The sequence below is a fragment of the Dermacentor albipictus genome, unplaced genomic scaffold (assembly GCF_038994185.2).
Source record: "Dermacentor albipictus isolate Rhodes 1998 colony unplaced genomic scaffold, USDA_Dalb.pri_finalv2 scaffold_28, whole genome shotgun sequence".
Lineage (NCBI taxonomy): Eukaryota > Metazoa > Arthropoda > Arachnida > Ixodida > Ixodidae > Dermacentor > Dermacentor albipictus.
The window spans coordinates 2,855,754-2,871,122 of NW_027225582.1; the positions used below are offsets into that span (position 1 = coordinate 2,855,754).

The following is a 15,369-nucleotide window of genomic DNA, read 5'->3' on the forward strand; positions in this document are numbered from 1 at the left end:
GACAGTATACACAGTACTAGCACGGTAATAGGTCCTTCATCTTCAGTCACCTTCCAGTAGTTTACACACATGTCGGTGCATGTTCGCGTTCTTTATTCTACCGTACAAGAACGAGCGCGCTTACCGGTCTTGTTTCAAGATGAAGCGCGAAATGTTTGCGCTTACATCTTATCGCAAGAATTTACACATGAACAGCGAAGATTATGCGTAATCGATTTGTCTCAATGAATGGGCAGCTATTGTCAGAGACGAGATATTTTCTAAATATCATGGGAATGAGTTCAACCAACTACATTGCAGTTCAGCAGTGCCCTTTGACACTTGGGTTAATTGCTTGCAGCATTCGAAAATTTCCTCCGACCATTTTACTTGGATCTATTGGCCGCCAGTCCCCTTCGAGACCATTTGTTGCAAAATGTAAACGCAGTTAGGGTCATTATACCACTCCCTGCGTTTCGGTACTGATTTAGAGTGCGCACAATTTTTGGCGTATAGAGCACCAATGTCATTCCCAGTGCACCAGCACCTGAGTGCCGCAAGCTTGTTTACGTATGCACGTATGTCCCCGGCTCTTCATTCACTTAAACATATATGCTGTGTTATTAACTACGAAGCGCTTAATTTGAGAACATTGCGAGAACACGCATATATTTGCGAATATGATCAGCGTTACTAAGCCCATATGCGCGGCAAACTGCGACCGGAATAGAAGATGCGTATATATTTATACGATCTGTTATTGCAGCTTTTGGTAGAAGGCTAGCTCTCACATTTTGTACGCATCTTCATAATGCGTACAGTTTGCGTGTTCAATAAAGTATTGTTAGCTGAAACTTTATGAGTACGAGCACTCATTCAGACAGCTTAAATTTTCTCACAATATACGGATGTTCACATAACAAAAATACGGAATTCTCTCTGTTTCGTCCAAAACAGTGTATAGCCGTTATATGATTACAGTGAAAATGTCCGTAAAGCTGAATACAGAGAGCACTTTCCGTATATTAACGGCAGATTTTGCCGTATTTTTGAAATATGACATACTTTCCGTATTTTTATCTGCAGTTCTCCGTATATTGACAGAAATCCTCCGTAAAATTACGGAAATTTTTTACAGTGTAGGTTAACAAGATTGGAATGTACTGCTTCGCCTTTCCTGCGAAACTGCAGCTTCTCTCTCCTTCTGTTCTTTTTTATTGTGAGTCCGAATAGAGACCGTTTTATCGGCGAGGAGGCACACAGCCTCGAACCGGCGCGCCGGGCCGCTCCCCTCCTCGCACTGGTATGTGCTGATTTCGTTTTCACCCTGCGGCAGCTTGGAAAGGTAATTGTTTAATGGCGAATGAGGGCGATTCTAATGTGTTCTGTCTAGGATTTCTGCGATGTCAGATGACTCAAGTCACTGGGCTACCACTCTGCTGTATTCGGCTACAAAAATAACTTTCCGAAGCAAGCATGAAGTGCATCTTCACCCGTGGCGATGTTCGCGGACACCACCACTGCGACAGCAGAAAAGCGTCCGCTTTGTATTGCCACCAGCATAAACAGGAAGGACTTGATGCTATCGCGTGTCTATTCGGAAGGTTTTGTTCCCGGGGAGCGAACGGCGACTAACCCGGAACTCGGCACCCATGATGAAACTGCGATATGAAAGAAAAATGCGTATTCGAGTCGGTCAACTATTGCGAATGGATGAAGCTAACTATTTCTTCGTGCTCGCACATTAAATTTATTCTGTTGAAACGTGTTTTAAGATTATCATGCATGGAAACGAACGTTCTGGTGGAACTTGACCGAGGACATATTATGAAAACAGTACGTGCCGATTAAGAAATGAAGGTGCGTTCTTTTTCATTCTGTAACCAAAGCCACGCCTAGCGTGTGCCTGCCAGCTTTACTTCACGTAGGCTCTCTCGTGCTTCCAAATCTCGCAGGCAAACTGCCAACGCCGTTCGTCGCGCGCGGAATCACTCCAGAAAATATAGTTGCTGTCGCAAAGAGTAGTTGGTTATTCAGCTCTCTCGAGTAGGCGAGGTGCCCTTGCACGCACAGGCACCATCCGAGACCTCAGTGTGCGCATAATCTTTCAAAGCGCCGCGTGCGTCTGGTTGATCGTGGTATATATATTCGCAGCCAGTCATCAGCTCATTTCATCCATGTTAACAGCCCTTTCGATCGAGTTATATTACAGTTCGGTATTTTGTAAAGCTTGGTGCCAGGCTGCCAGACAAATAAAGTTCAGAAAATCATACCGCGAAAATTTTACCACCACGAAAGCTAGAAAAACGTGTTTCCTCGGAGCTTCGCAGTTACCTGGTTTAGGATGTACGCTGGTGCGGCGAACCGCATGACACAAGGAGACAGCTCTGATCATTGTCGCCTGAGTGGTACCTAATAGAGTTCAAGGCTAGACATAGAATGATGACACGTTACATGTGTACGGTACGTATCGACAATGTTCAGACTCGACTCACTTCCTATTTTGATCGTGGGGATAGCTGCGGGAGCGCCTCTAGGATCGTCGCCGTTCGATATTGCGGCTATATCGAAGCTAAAAACTCAGTGACGACACGCTGTTTCACATTCCAAACAACTGGTTGAAACCTCCCGGGAAAGGGCGAAAACTTGCCACTAGTAGTCAACAGCTAGCACGTTCGCCGTGCACCCTATAGCATGATCCAACATATCAGCATGGCGCTGGACTATAGACGGCGCTGTGATCGCAAAATGGCGGCACCCTCAATAAAACGGTCTATAAGCGCTGATGCACTTGACTGCTGTTGATTCTGGTTTTGAGTAAATCCCGCTTGGGCTCATTTTGATTACTGAGACAATTATACAGTGTTCCCCAAATATCAAGCGCCAAGAGTTCAACAAAATGCAGTTGCTTTACTCCTAGAAAACCTAGTGCATATTGTTTCCAGTACAGTGGAGTAGCCGCCAGTAACCCTTTGGTTACTAAGATTTAATTCGGTAAATGCAATTAATTATCTAACTGGGGCAGTACTGTCCTAATTATCAAGGTCTCAAAGAGGCATTTGTAGGTACCTACGAATGAATTCTAACAGCGGTGTTTTATATGAGTTTCTATATATTTTCATATAACAATTGAGAGAGGGAATTCTGGCGCTAGTGACTGCATTGGGAGCGGCTGACCCAGCATGGTAATTATGGGGAGTACATGGATTTGCCTAAACTTCATAATAATAATAATATTAGGGGTTTTACGTGCCAAAACCACTTTCTGATTATGAGGCACGCCGTAGTGTTGGACTCCGGAAACTTTGACCACCGGGGGTTCTTTAACGTGCGCCTAAATCTAAGCACACGGGTGTTTTCGCATTTCGCCCGCATCGAAATGCGGCCGCCGTGGCCGGGATTCGATCCCGCGAGCTCGTGCTCAGCAGCCCAACACCATAGCCACTGAGCAACCACGGCGGGTGCAAACTTCATCCTTCTGGCTTCAAATTGCTTTGTGACTTTGCAAGCTCACCGTTTTCAACAATGTACTGCATAATAGATCATTAAATAAACAGTATTAAAATCGCCCGACCGTAGAATTCGAGCTCAGGACCTGTAGCACAGAGGCCTGATATTGAAACCATTACGCCACGGAAGTTGTTTTCTTTTCTTTATTACCGGTTGGCAAGTACATACAAATTTTGTCAAATAAAAACAAGTGTTAAAACGTGTAGTCGTTAGTAAGACGGACGTGTCATGTTAAAATCGTTTCATCGAAGCCAAACTGTCCAACACTGAAAGCCAATTTAGTGGATCACTGAGCAGTTTCAATACTTCGCTTGTATAAATAACACTCTCAATAAAATAATACATTGCTGACCTCGCATGGACATCAGCATTGCGTACAGCCGTACGAGTTCACCACACGCTTTGCATACACAATAGCATTAACATGTCTACCGGCACATCGTCAGGTTCAGCACATGGCAAAAACCTTATTCCGAACGCAGTAATAGGGAGCTCCTTCTTTAATGTTCTTTGCAGGATGTCCCAAAGAAAGTGGGCATCGTGGCAGTCAAGAAAAAATATTTTCGATAGTTTTTTCCTTGTTACATATAAGACAGTTGTCTGACCATGAGACCAACAAACCCTTGCTTCTTAGCCATGGCTTAACAGGCAGTGTGCCAGTATGAAGTTTGAAAAAGAATGATTTTGCATTAGCTCGTACAGGCAAATTCTTCACTCGCTTGAAAACATCTCGTTCAGGGCCTAAGTAATACATAGAACGATACACTGGCGTAAGTACAAACACTTCGACAAGATCCTTATACAATTGTTTTCGTGACACTGCAACCAAGTAGTCTTTCGAAAATCGAGCGTTTAGTACACGTATCCCCATGGAAACTTCACGCAGATAGCCCTTTAGTGCCATCGGTTTGATTGCGTGCGACAATACAACAAAATCGGGCAAAGCGTCGCGCAATCTCACTTGGATCGCCGTCCACAAAAACCCATCGCTTTTGTCGCGGAAGAAAACAAGTCTCGACAGAAGTTGCTTGAAAAACAAATGCGTTAAACCAAGGGCGCTATAACGTAAAACTATTCCAAACTTTTCTATTCCAATTCTGCTATCAGCCCTCCACGATTGGTGAAAAACTTTTTTCGACCACCCCCACTTCACCTGTCTGTCACGCGGCGTCACGAAAACCGCGATAGCTCCCAATCTGATATGATGTGTACACACTGATTATGCACGAATATACAGAAAAAAGAAAAACACTTATTTCTGATTCGACCCCTTTTCGCCATTAGCGCTCAGCTATTGGTAAAAAGTTTTCGGGCTGCAGCCATTTCACCTACCTGTCACGCGACGTCACAAAATCGCAAGAACTCACCACGTCAACGTGACGTGTACACGATAAAGATGCATTAATATGCCGAACATAACTGAATGTTCTTCGGAATAGCCGCAGGCTGCCCCGTTCCGAAAGGAAAAGAAGATGGCTGCCGCCGATCGCTCAGACGCTGGCTACGCGCCCCTGCCGGAGAGCATGGGTGTATTTGCGTGTAATAAAGGTTCTTGCGTGGCCGTGTAACGTTTTCGAGCACTTTTGGCACATTTACCCCCTCATTCTGCCAACTCTTCTTTGCTGAGGGTCCGTTTTAGCGTCATTCTTGAGCTTCCGTTGCATGCCGCCGCGATTTTCGACCAGCCACCGCAAGCTAAGTAAGGGAAAGCCGACCAATCGTAGATGCCGGCACCACCTTCTTCATCCGGTTATCGACTTTCAGTGCAGTGGCTCGGCCCATGGAATCCCTCTCCACTTGAGCGTTCTCCTCGCCTCTTGTCAGCCAATTAGATACGACAAGTCGCTCAGTGTATGCAATATTATTCGTTTTTCAAGCAAACAAAAGTGACCTCCTATGAAGGAGGAGAGCGTTTGATTGGTCTGTTCAGACAACCCTGCGGGTGACCGCCCGGTGCTTGCGTTGGTGGCTACGCAAATTTCACGTCAGGAGATTGGAATAGAAACATATTGGAATAGTTTTACGTTATAGGGCCCCAAGTCCCCAATTGCGCGATGTGTGAAACAAATTACTTCTGCTCGTGCGTTCCCACACCGAACCCCAAATGAATTCTGCAAGCGCTCTGTGTATTTTTTGAATTGAAGATCGGCTCATGCATACCACCTGCAGGACGTAGAACACTTTAGCCACTTAAAATGTATTACACACGTCGGCCCTAGCGAACATCAAAAAGTTGTGTCCTCCCCATTTGTTAGTTTGCTCTTTCATTCTGTCTCTCTCGCTCGTCCAGTATTCGACTGGCTCACTGTAGTTACCGAGCGGACCCCAAGATAATTAGTGCCGGGTAATACACTCCACTGCATTTTACAAAAGACTTCTGGTGCATCTGGCCGATTCCCGTGCCAAAACCCTAAACATTTTGACCAACTTATGGCACTACCGGAAGCATTGCAAAAAGCTTGGGCTTCTCTCACAGCTTCTGCAATGCTCTGTTGATCGCGACAGAACACGGCTATGTCGTCGGCATAAACTAAAACTTTTATTTCTCTACCAAAGAATGTGTACCCGCGAATATTATGACTATGTATTAACTTTAAACAGAAAGGTTCTAAATAAAGTGCAAAAAGCAAGGCCGAGGTCGGACAGCCTTGCTTTATGCTAGACATTACTGCAATCCGCCGGCTCAGTTTGTTGTTATTAAGTTTTTGGTACAAGCATCATACATCATATTCACCCCGTCCAAAATGACTGATCCGACATTCACATGATCAAGAAGCATAAACAGGATTTCGTGTGATACCCTGTCAAAAGCTTTGGCTAAATCTAGTAGTAACATAGCTATATGATCTCCCACCGCATCGCAACATTCACGTATGCTTCGCGCTATATGTATATTTGTGAATATAGTCCTACCTCTTATACCACATGTCTTATGTGTACCTACTAGGGCTTTGACTACTGTGAAGGCGCTGGGCGAGCACCTTCATAAATAATTTATAATCAAAATTAGCTAACCTTAGTGACCGATAGGCCTCTACGGATTGAAGTCTGATGTGGTCTGTTGATTTAGGCATCAGTACTTCATGTGTCTGTCAGAATGAAGGAGGCGTCCATTTTTGGTCGTAACACTTGGATATGACGCGATGAAGAGACTCTGCCATTTCAAACTGGAAAATTTTATATATCGCTGCCCCAAGTCCGTCCGGTCAAGGCGATTTCCTTGCACTAAGAAGATCTATAGCCTTTTCAATTTCTATTACAGAGATCGGCCTCTCAAGAGCATCAAGAGCTTCTTGATTATTTGAATGTCGGATCAGTCATTTTGGACGGGGTGAATATGATGTATGATGCTTGTACCAAAAACTTCATCAATTTTCGGCATCAGAGGTAAATATTCGCTCTTAAACGCAGAGATATCGCTTGTCCTCTTGCATAGCAGCGTCCTACAGTAGTCAACGAAAGCGCGTTCTATCATTTCCCCGTCATTTGTAAGCTGCCCTTGACAAACGATTCCTTTTACTTCCTTGGTCATAGCGTGCCTCTTCTCTTCACTTAAAGCTCGCTTGGTGGCCGTTTCACCCAACAACACACGTTCAGCACATGCTCTTAGAACTGCGCCCCGATATCTCTCTTCATTATTCACTTCAAGTTTCGCTAGTTTCGCTTTAACTTCTTGGATATGATGTGCAAATAAACCAGCCGCGCCGCTTTCCATGTTAAACAGGTATGATAACGTGCATTGCAGTTGCTTTTCTTGCTTTTGTTTCTGCCGCAAGAGGCATGCTCTCTCTAAAGCAATTGTCTTCGCTTCGGTTTTGAACAGCTCCCAAGCTTCTACAACATTTTTTGCATCCTCGAGGAGAACAGCGTCTAATTTGTCCTTTATTCTTTTAAGAAATACTTCAGCTTGCAAAAGGTTGTCGTTAAGTTTCCATAGGTGCCAATTAAATTTCTGCTCTTTTTTTCGTACCTATAGTAAACATTACCAAACAATGGTCACTGGAACTGATACATTTGACACCGTAGTTCGAAAGTAGCGGAACTATGGAAAAGGAAATAGATGCGGTTTAACCTCTAATGGCTGTCTCCTTGAAAATGCGTATATTGCACATCACTGTAAGAACCAAGAACACTCCCAACATCCTCTAGATCAGCATCGCACAAAATTTTGTGCAGAAGTGCTGCACATTTATCTTGGCTCAGTGGCTTTTTCGATCGATCTATCGGCCGGCACACACAATTAATGTCGCCAAACATTAGAACGTGTCTTTCACACCGCAAGAAAGACCTCAGGCAAACAAAAAATTGTTCACGTTCGCGAGTAATATTAGGGGCGTATACACAAACCGCCCGCCAAAGCAGTCCAGAAAAAGAAAAATCACAAATAAACAGACGCCCTCCCCCCTCACATTAAGTAACTTCTTCCTCTGTTATCCCAATACTGTTCCTAATAAACAAAAGGCAGCCACCAGAACTACCACTCGCGTGGCGAACACATACGTTATACTTAGTTCTGAAAATTTCAACCAATTGGTCCGTTTTTTCTTCAGATTCAATTTTTGTTTCTTGGACAGGCATCAAATCAGTCTTTTTCTATTAACATGCGACTTATCTGACGCTGTCTTCGCCTCTGCGACAACCCTCTGACGTTTAATGTCGCCAAACGAAGCGGACTGGTAAGGTTAATGCTGTCTGCCATTGTTTTAGTTATATTTACGGTACGCCCCTACGCAATATTTCTTTCGAAACATACGGACTATGGTATGCAATGATGCTCGTTGAACATAGCCCTCCCTTTCGAGACGACGACTGCCAACCCACGTCCTCGCAGGCCTACTCCCCATCAAAGATCGGGTTTTGGAAGTTCTTTCCGGGACACTACCTCCACTAAGGCGGAGGTGGCCCATGTGACGGTGTCTGTCCGGCGGCACGTTGGTTTTGACCTTCAACGTCGACCGTCGGCTTGTCTGGGTTTTCTGTGCCTGTATTTCGGTATCCGCGCCGTCGGTGCCTCGGCTGTGGTCCTCAACACGGTCACCCAACCTCTTTCCGGCGCTCTTAGCGTCGGAAGTCATGTCTATGCTCTCGCAGACGCTGACTGTCTCGTCAACCGCGGTGGTTGGAGATGCCTTGATAGTTGAAGACGCATACGTCGCCTCAATACGACTTTCCTTGACTTGAACCTTGGCGGGTGGAGGCGCAGAATCCGGCACGTTGTCCTTATCAGTCCCCTTCGAGTTCACCTTTTCAGTCTTCCTTTCCAGAGATGTAAACTGAGCATCCGACCCTTCAGTTGCTTCCTTGGCGGCCTCCTCGGCATCCTTTTGTTCCATAAGCAGCTCCGATGTGTCTTCGCTCCTGCCTGGACCAGCAACGTTGCCGTACGTTCTCACGCACTGGGTCTCGTCGTGGCCGAAGCGACGACACAGCCCACAGCGTGGAGCCCGGCATTCTCGTCTAATGTGTCCGGTGCCACGGCACTGGAGCCAGAGGGGTGCTCTGCCCGGGGCAATGACGAGAGCCAGGTCTTCCGCGACCCGAAGCTGATGTGGTAGGTCGTCCGCTGTCATTCCGGGCTTGAGCTTCAGGACCACAGACCGTGTCGTGGTTCCTTTGTTGTTGCAGCCCTGTACTTTCTACTTCTCCCTCGTCCCTACGGTCACTCTCCCGAACGGTGCCAACGCTGTTCGGACGTCCTCATCAGGAACACCGTGCAGCAGCCAGAAGAGTTTGAGCCTAACACCCTGGTTGCATGGGTCAATGACCACGCAACGATGTTATTTCACAAGAAATGCTTCAGCGTCGTCTTCTTTTATGCCGCCTCGTTCGAAAAAGTTACGGCCGACACATGAGTCATCTGATAAGCCCCGAGGGCCATTACTTTCGGCAGCAGCATCAGTCTTGAAAGCGCGTCTCCGAAGTGCTCAACACGGTAAGGCCACGCTTTAACTTCACCGTAGATAAAAATAGTGTTCAAAACACTAGCACCTGAAGGCAGTTGTGGTAGAATCATCTGGTAGCCCTGAGAAGGCTTTTCCGCTGACAGGGAACCGCGACCAAGGGCCGCTGTAACCACTCCTGTGGAGCAAGACATTCCGCGACCGTACACTGCGATGGCTGGAAGTGGAATGACGCCACGGAAGTATGCATCAACAAGCGATGCGAAACACCCTCATGAATTTATCACGTGCATGCCATTGCCTTGATACGCTTGCCGCGTTTCGATTTGGCCACCTCGGCTAGCTCTATCGTTGCGATTAGTAGCAATTGGGCGTGCTAGAAGCTTCTTCGGCATTTAGATAAGTATCGATGGCTCAGAAATTGATGACAATGAAGGTATATAAAACGTAATACACAAAGCCACAAGAACGTTTGAACCACCTTGGTCTGAACCCCCAAGCACGAAGATCGGACAAATCCACTTACTTCCCATCATTCCCAGGGTGGGTCAACGACTGCAGCACCAGAGTTTCCTCTAGTATTCTATAGGAAAGTCTATGTTTTTAGCGACTTAATAATTGCACACAATTTTTTTCCGACTAAAAAGATACCTCACGAAAAATGAAAAATATCATGTGAGTGCACTCCTACCTGCATCATAAAGCAGCGCCCTGAAATCACCTGATGAAAGCAACTGCACTGCACGTCGCAAACCCAACAGACAGCGCATAGCCATGATAATGCTACGGAAGGAGCACCAACAGCAGCTTTCGCGGCTTTAAGCTATTGCTTCCTCTCTAAAGGCCAACGGATCACATTGGTAACAAAAGCCCCTTGATAACGCCGCCGAAGCGCCGCTCTGACCAGGCACAAAACGCGAAAAGCAACGTCCTAGGCACAGAATGTTTCAAAATCCCGGCTTTGCTCGCACAGCGTCGAGAGAGTGCGCGCGCAGTTATATTTCGGGCCAAAGCCAAATTAAAGTGACCGTTTTATTTTTCATGAAAGCGTATAGTGCAGCGAAAACAGGTTCGTGTCAAGAAATAAAAGCGAAATAAATAGACCGGCAAGCGACAAACGTGTAGGAAAAAAGCAAAAGCGATGCGTTCAAGAAAGTAAATATACCACTTCTAAAGGAGCCAAATTGGCAAATGGGATGTCTGCACAAAAAAAAACAAAAAGACAGCAAAAAGAAAACATCAGATTTCAGTGTGCCCTTATTATCTATGAATTCGTAAGCTCCGTTGAACACCAGTTGCTGCATAGAGGACGTGTTCAAATAGGTCTCCTTTTGCAGCTGCGCAGTGCGGAGTCGTTTATCACATCATCAGTCGGTTTCTTCATGACCGAACACGGACCTCTACAGCAGGCATCCGTTATCCTTACCTTGAACTAATCTGACGGCCGTCTCCGTCGTGCAAACAAGATCTTTCAGATAACCTAAAAGAAAGAAATCGAATGAAGAAAGGTCAGGTGACCCAACTGGTCAATTTACAGGCCAGTGCTTTCCATTCTATTGCCCATATAAAGCCGCATGCAACCAATTTCGTGCTCGGCTGCTGATGTGTGCTGGTGCCCTATCGAACTGTTACCACAGAAGTGGAAGAAGTGACAGCGGGACTTCGCTGAAAAACTCGTCCACCACTCCTTCAACGATTTCATCCACGTAATGCTGTCCGGTCGGTGTGGGATCAAAGAAAATGGAACTGATTACAGCCACTGTCGTAAATTCCGTACCCCCTTTGAACGACCACTGGTACTGCGCTTTGCGTAGTATTCATTGTATACATAGTCAGTCCAATAGTGTGCATTACGCAAATTTACCTTGGTGTTTCTGGGAAAACTGGCTTCACCTGTGCACATGATGTTGCTCAAAAAGACAGGGGACCGATCGGCTTTTGTGAGGACTCAATTCGAGAAATCTAGACGATTCTACAGGTCCCTATCTTCCAAGCATTGGCGTTGGTTAAGATGGCACGGGTGAAAGGTTGTTGTTTGGAATCCTCTAAACTGATGAGTTGAAATTTGGTACCTGGGCGGCCATGTCCCGCACGCTAACATGAGGGTTTGAGGCCATAGATGCTACAACATCCGTGCGTAGGTTAGCACTCAAAGATGCAGTCCTACGCCGCTGTTTTTTGAAGCTGCCGGTTGGCCTCAGGTTTTCATCCTTTCTGATGGAAGTCAACGCGTTTGGTCTACCGCCACACTCCCATGACTGATATATATTTGCTGTCTTCCTCTTGTTGCCACTTGCAGCTCCCAAGGCAAGGATTATTTTTACCTTCTCCTCATTAGAGAAAGACATGGCCAGGGGTACGAAACAAAACGCGCCTTTAAACATTTGCACTTGCATTGTCAATTCGCTTTTGTGGTAATAGGTTTTGTGGCGAAAAAAAAAGAACCATGCGTTTACTTCATCTACGCTAAGAAAACAGCTATCACAGCTTCTTTCCAACCAACAGAAAACGGAACGCGTTACTTCAGCCGAGGCGCGGCAGATAAGGCACCAGCTCGATCAGGATGTTTTACAGCGAAGCTGTATTTGGCTAGCCGATCTGTCCTTTTTTGTCTCATCTGTACGTCTAAAACTCCTCCGGCGAAACCCCATGCGAATGCACGAAAAATAAAGCGAAAGAAAGGTGCGTGATTGACGGCGCCAGTAGTGACGTCGTTGCTCTCCGTCACAGCCAGCGCGCGCGCGCAGCAATTTCTTTCCGACTCCAAAATGGGTAGGCCACGTGTCATACGTACTCCTGAGGAGCAGGCAGCTTTCGATCAGCAACGCCGCGAGCATAACCGGCAACAAGCTCGCCTACGCCGTCCCTTTGCTGCAGCCCGGGCACAAGAACAGGCTCGTGCAGGCGAGCGCAAGCAGCAACTGCGTACTGAGGATCCGGCAGCCTACCAAGCCGTCGTTTAATGAACCTTCGGGATTAACCCAGTGATAAGCACCAGGCCCGCACGTTTGAGCTTCGCTGGTTAACCATCTGTAATGAGTGCTTGAGCGGTGATTTTTTTCTTTATTTATTTCATTTCTTCCGGCTAACTAAGAAGTAGCGTGTTCGAGGGCGCTCCTTTATGGTGCGGGTAGGAGCACAGTCATGTGGTATTCGCCATATTTCGCCGGGTTTATTTACAGTCGAAAAAGATGAGTGCGCAATTAGTACGTAGCTGAAAATACCGCACTTAGATGTCCCTCGGCTGTGCCTACAAATGCTCATTGACATTTTGATAATTATGATAGTACGTCTCGAGTTAGATAATAAATTACAATAGCTTAATTAAAATCACAGAAACAAAAAAAATATTTGGAGCTACTCCACTGTACTGGAAACAATATGCACTAGATTTTCTGCTAGTAAGGCATTGCCTTTATTTTGATATTCTTGGTGCATGATAGCTAACTGGGACATCCTGTATATATTTGTGACTTCTGCATGCAAGTGATGATGTTTCCACCCTTAAAAAATTTTGCGAAAAATTACAAGTGCTTTTAATGAGTAATTAGCTTTGCTTACTGGAAATAGAAGCCATACTGAGACACATATAATTCACGTGCATTTCACACGCCGTTGATAAAAGCCTGCCGAAGGGGTCACTAAAGTCTACAGATTTTATTTTTCTTTCAAGGTCAGGAAAGCACGCAAAGCATTTTGAAGCGAGGTGTACGTACAGCATATTCGTTCTCTAGGCGTACGCTATCCATACCTTTAGAAATACTTGTTAATTGACTACCTCCCACTATTTAAAAATATAATAAACTTTGTGCTGTGTATACAAGTATACCTAAATATATTGTGTATTTGCAGTGTGTTTAAAGCGCAAATGTAAAGCAATGTTGAAGTGAGATAATACGGATGAGGCAGCCGCCGCTGGTACTTCTAATGCATTTGTTATCCTATTGTCACGATTTGAACAAATAAAGCAAAGTGAGAATCAAAATCCGTGCATGTCCGCGCTAACAATGACGCAGTAAGCTATTAGCGACAATAAAATTTTAAGTGGAAACGTCGAGGCAAGTCAAAAGAGATCTCAAATGATGTGGGTGAGAAAACTCTGGCAGTGACATGTTAGGGAGGGGCGCAGCCCCAACCACAGAAAACTCTGAAGGGAGCTGCCCCCGTATTCGGCACCTATGACCTGGAGCATCCAGAGCAACGAGACTGCCCCACTATATATCAAAGTATCTTCCAAAAGATGACGAGTCCAAACATCAAATGGCACACGCATCGATGCGAAAGAGTACAGAGGTATTACAGGTGTACGTTCTGACAACAGTGCGTTCACGTACAGGTTCACCTTGGCGATACTGCAAACAAGTGTAGGATAAGGAAATGCAGACGCTTACCGAAAAAAATACGTAGTGATATTGAGATCACTCAAGGAGCGCGGTGGCTCGACGCTAGTGGCAGAATCGTAAAGAATCTTCCCGGTGATTACAAGTGGCGATCCAGTCATGATCACTGCTTGCACGCAGTCGGCCCATACGACGCTCCGGAGGCCTCCCTGATGAAGTGAACGAAGCAGTCACGTACACTCTTCAAACTAGTCAATAGGCTTCTAGTCACCAAGCTTTCTTTAGCAATACACTGCCTTTGAACTGGCTGAGATCGGCACAAAACGATAGCCCAAATAATGCAATGTTTAGCTTCATAAACAGCTCTTGTTTGAGCGCGCATATTAGTCACATGCGAGCCTTTAGAGCCTTTGTAAAGAGCGCCCCTGATACGACCTTATGACGAAAAAATTATATGCGCGCGTTTCAACAATCATTCCTCCATATAAGTCAATACATCTCTGGGCTGATAAATGAACCATTGTATATGCATTACTTATAGCAATGAACTCCCTGGGGAATATCAAAACTCTTTCTTTCCAGCACAAATTTCAACTCAAACTTTGAAGCATGTCACGGCATTGAGTACTCCCGCATCAGAATAACATTTCTTTGAGAGGAAACACTCCTTTCCAATTGTCAAATGCGTATATCAAAGATGACGCACGCATATGACTAAATGAATGAGCCTGGGGCTAGACACTATGTCACGCCCGAGTTTACATGTGCAAGAGATGCACATGAAAATATCCTTCTCAAAATAAACAGTTGGAAATTACCCCGGCATGTTGTAGTCCTGATATCTTTTCTTGTCTTTTAAGCGTAGTTTAGTATATCAGTATAACAGAATAACATCCCTAATTGCCACCCATATTTACTAAGATGTTTTAGTTTAGATAACATTTGTAGTAATTCGCAAAGTTTATTGTTATAGTTATCGTGGCTACGTTGGATTACTTATTACTTGCCTACAGCGCACATGGTAAAGTGGCAACTACAATTGTCTCCAAGTCAGCAATGAAACCTGCTTCGTCGGGGTGTACCACAGAGCAGTATTTAGGCCCCTTGTTTGTACATTTAATTAACTAATATGGTGCATGTCCCCCGTCTCTGATGGTAAGTTATGTATGATGACAAGTGTAGTATATTCTTGAGAGATAGCATTGTTCCACTGATTGACCTAGCAAACTGTCTATTACAATCATTACCATTGTGGACGTCAGTTACTGCGTTCCATTTTATTTGCACAAAGACAAACGTTGTAGTTCATAGGTCTCAAAACAAAACAAGTGGACATTGAGGAAATAGATTCAGCCAAAATTCGTTGACATAGCCCCAACGTTTAGAAGAATAGGGAAAATAATATTTAATTACGAGATAACTTTAGATAATCACATAAGTAAATTAGTTGTTTAGACGCACTATTCGTTTGTCTTCTTTATGGGCATCGTTATCTATATATAGCTCTTTCGTCCTTGTGCAATGTTGCTCCTGTACCGTACATCGTTTTGCTCGCTCCTAAATTATTGCGACCTCATATAGGCTGCAACGCCACAAGGGTATTAAATAATATTTATTAGAATTTTTTCTTCATATTGTCA

General features: G+C 45.1%; 1 protein-coding gene across 1 annotated transcript in view; it reads right to left on the minus strand.

Annotated features, from left to right (window-relative positions):
* Window positions 1-1,343: 1,343 nt before the first annotated feature.
* The window catches only part of LOC139052634 (sodium/iodide cotransporter-like), a 53,240-nt gene continuing 39,214 nt past the window's right edge, over window positions 1,344-15,369 (minus strand). The window contains exon 4 of the mRNA XM_070529702.1: window positions 1,344-1,640. Coding sequence (XP_070385803.1) covers window positions 1,611-1,640 — 30 coding nt within the window. The 3' untranslated portion in view covers window positions 1,344-1,610. The remainder of the gene's footprint in view (window positions 1,641-15,369) is intronic.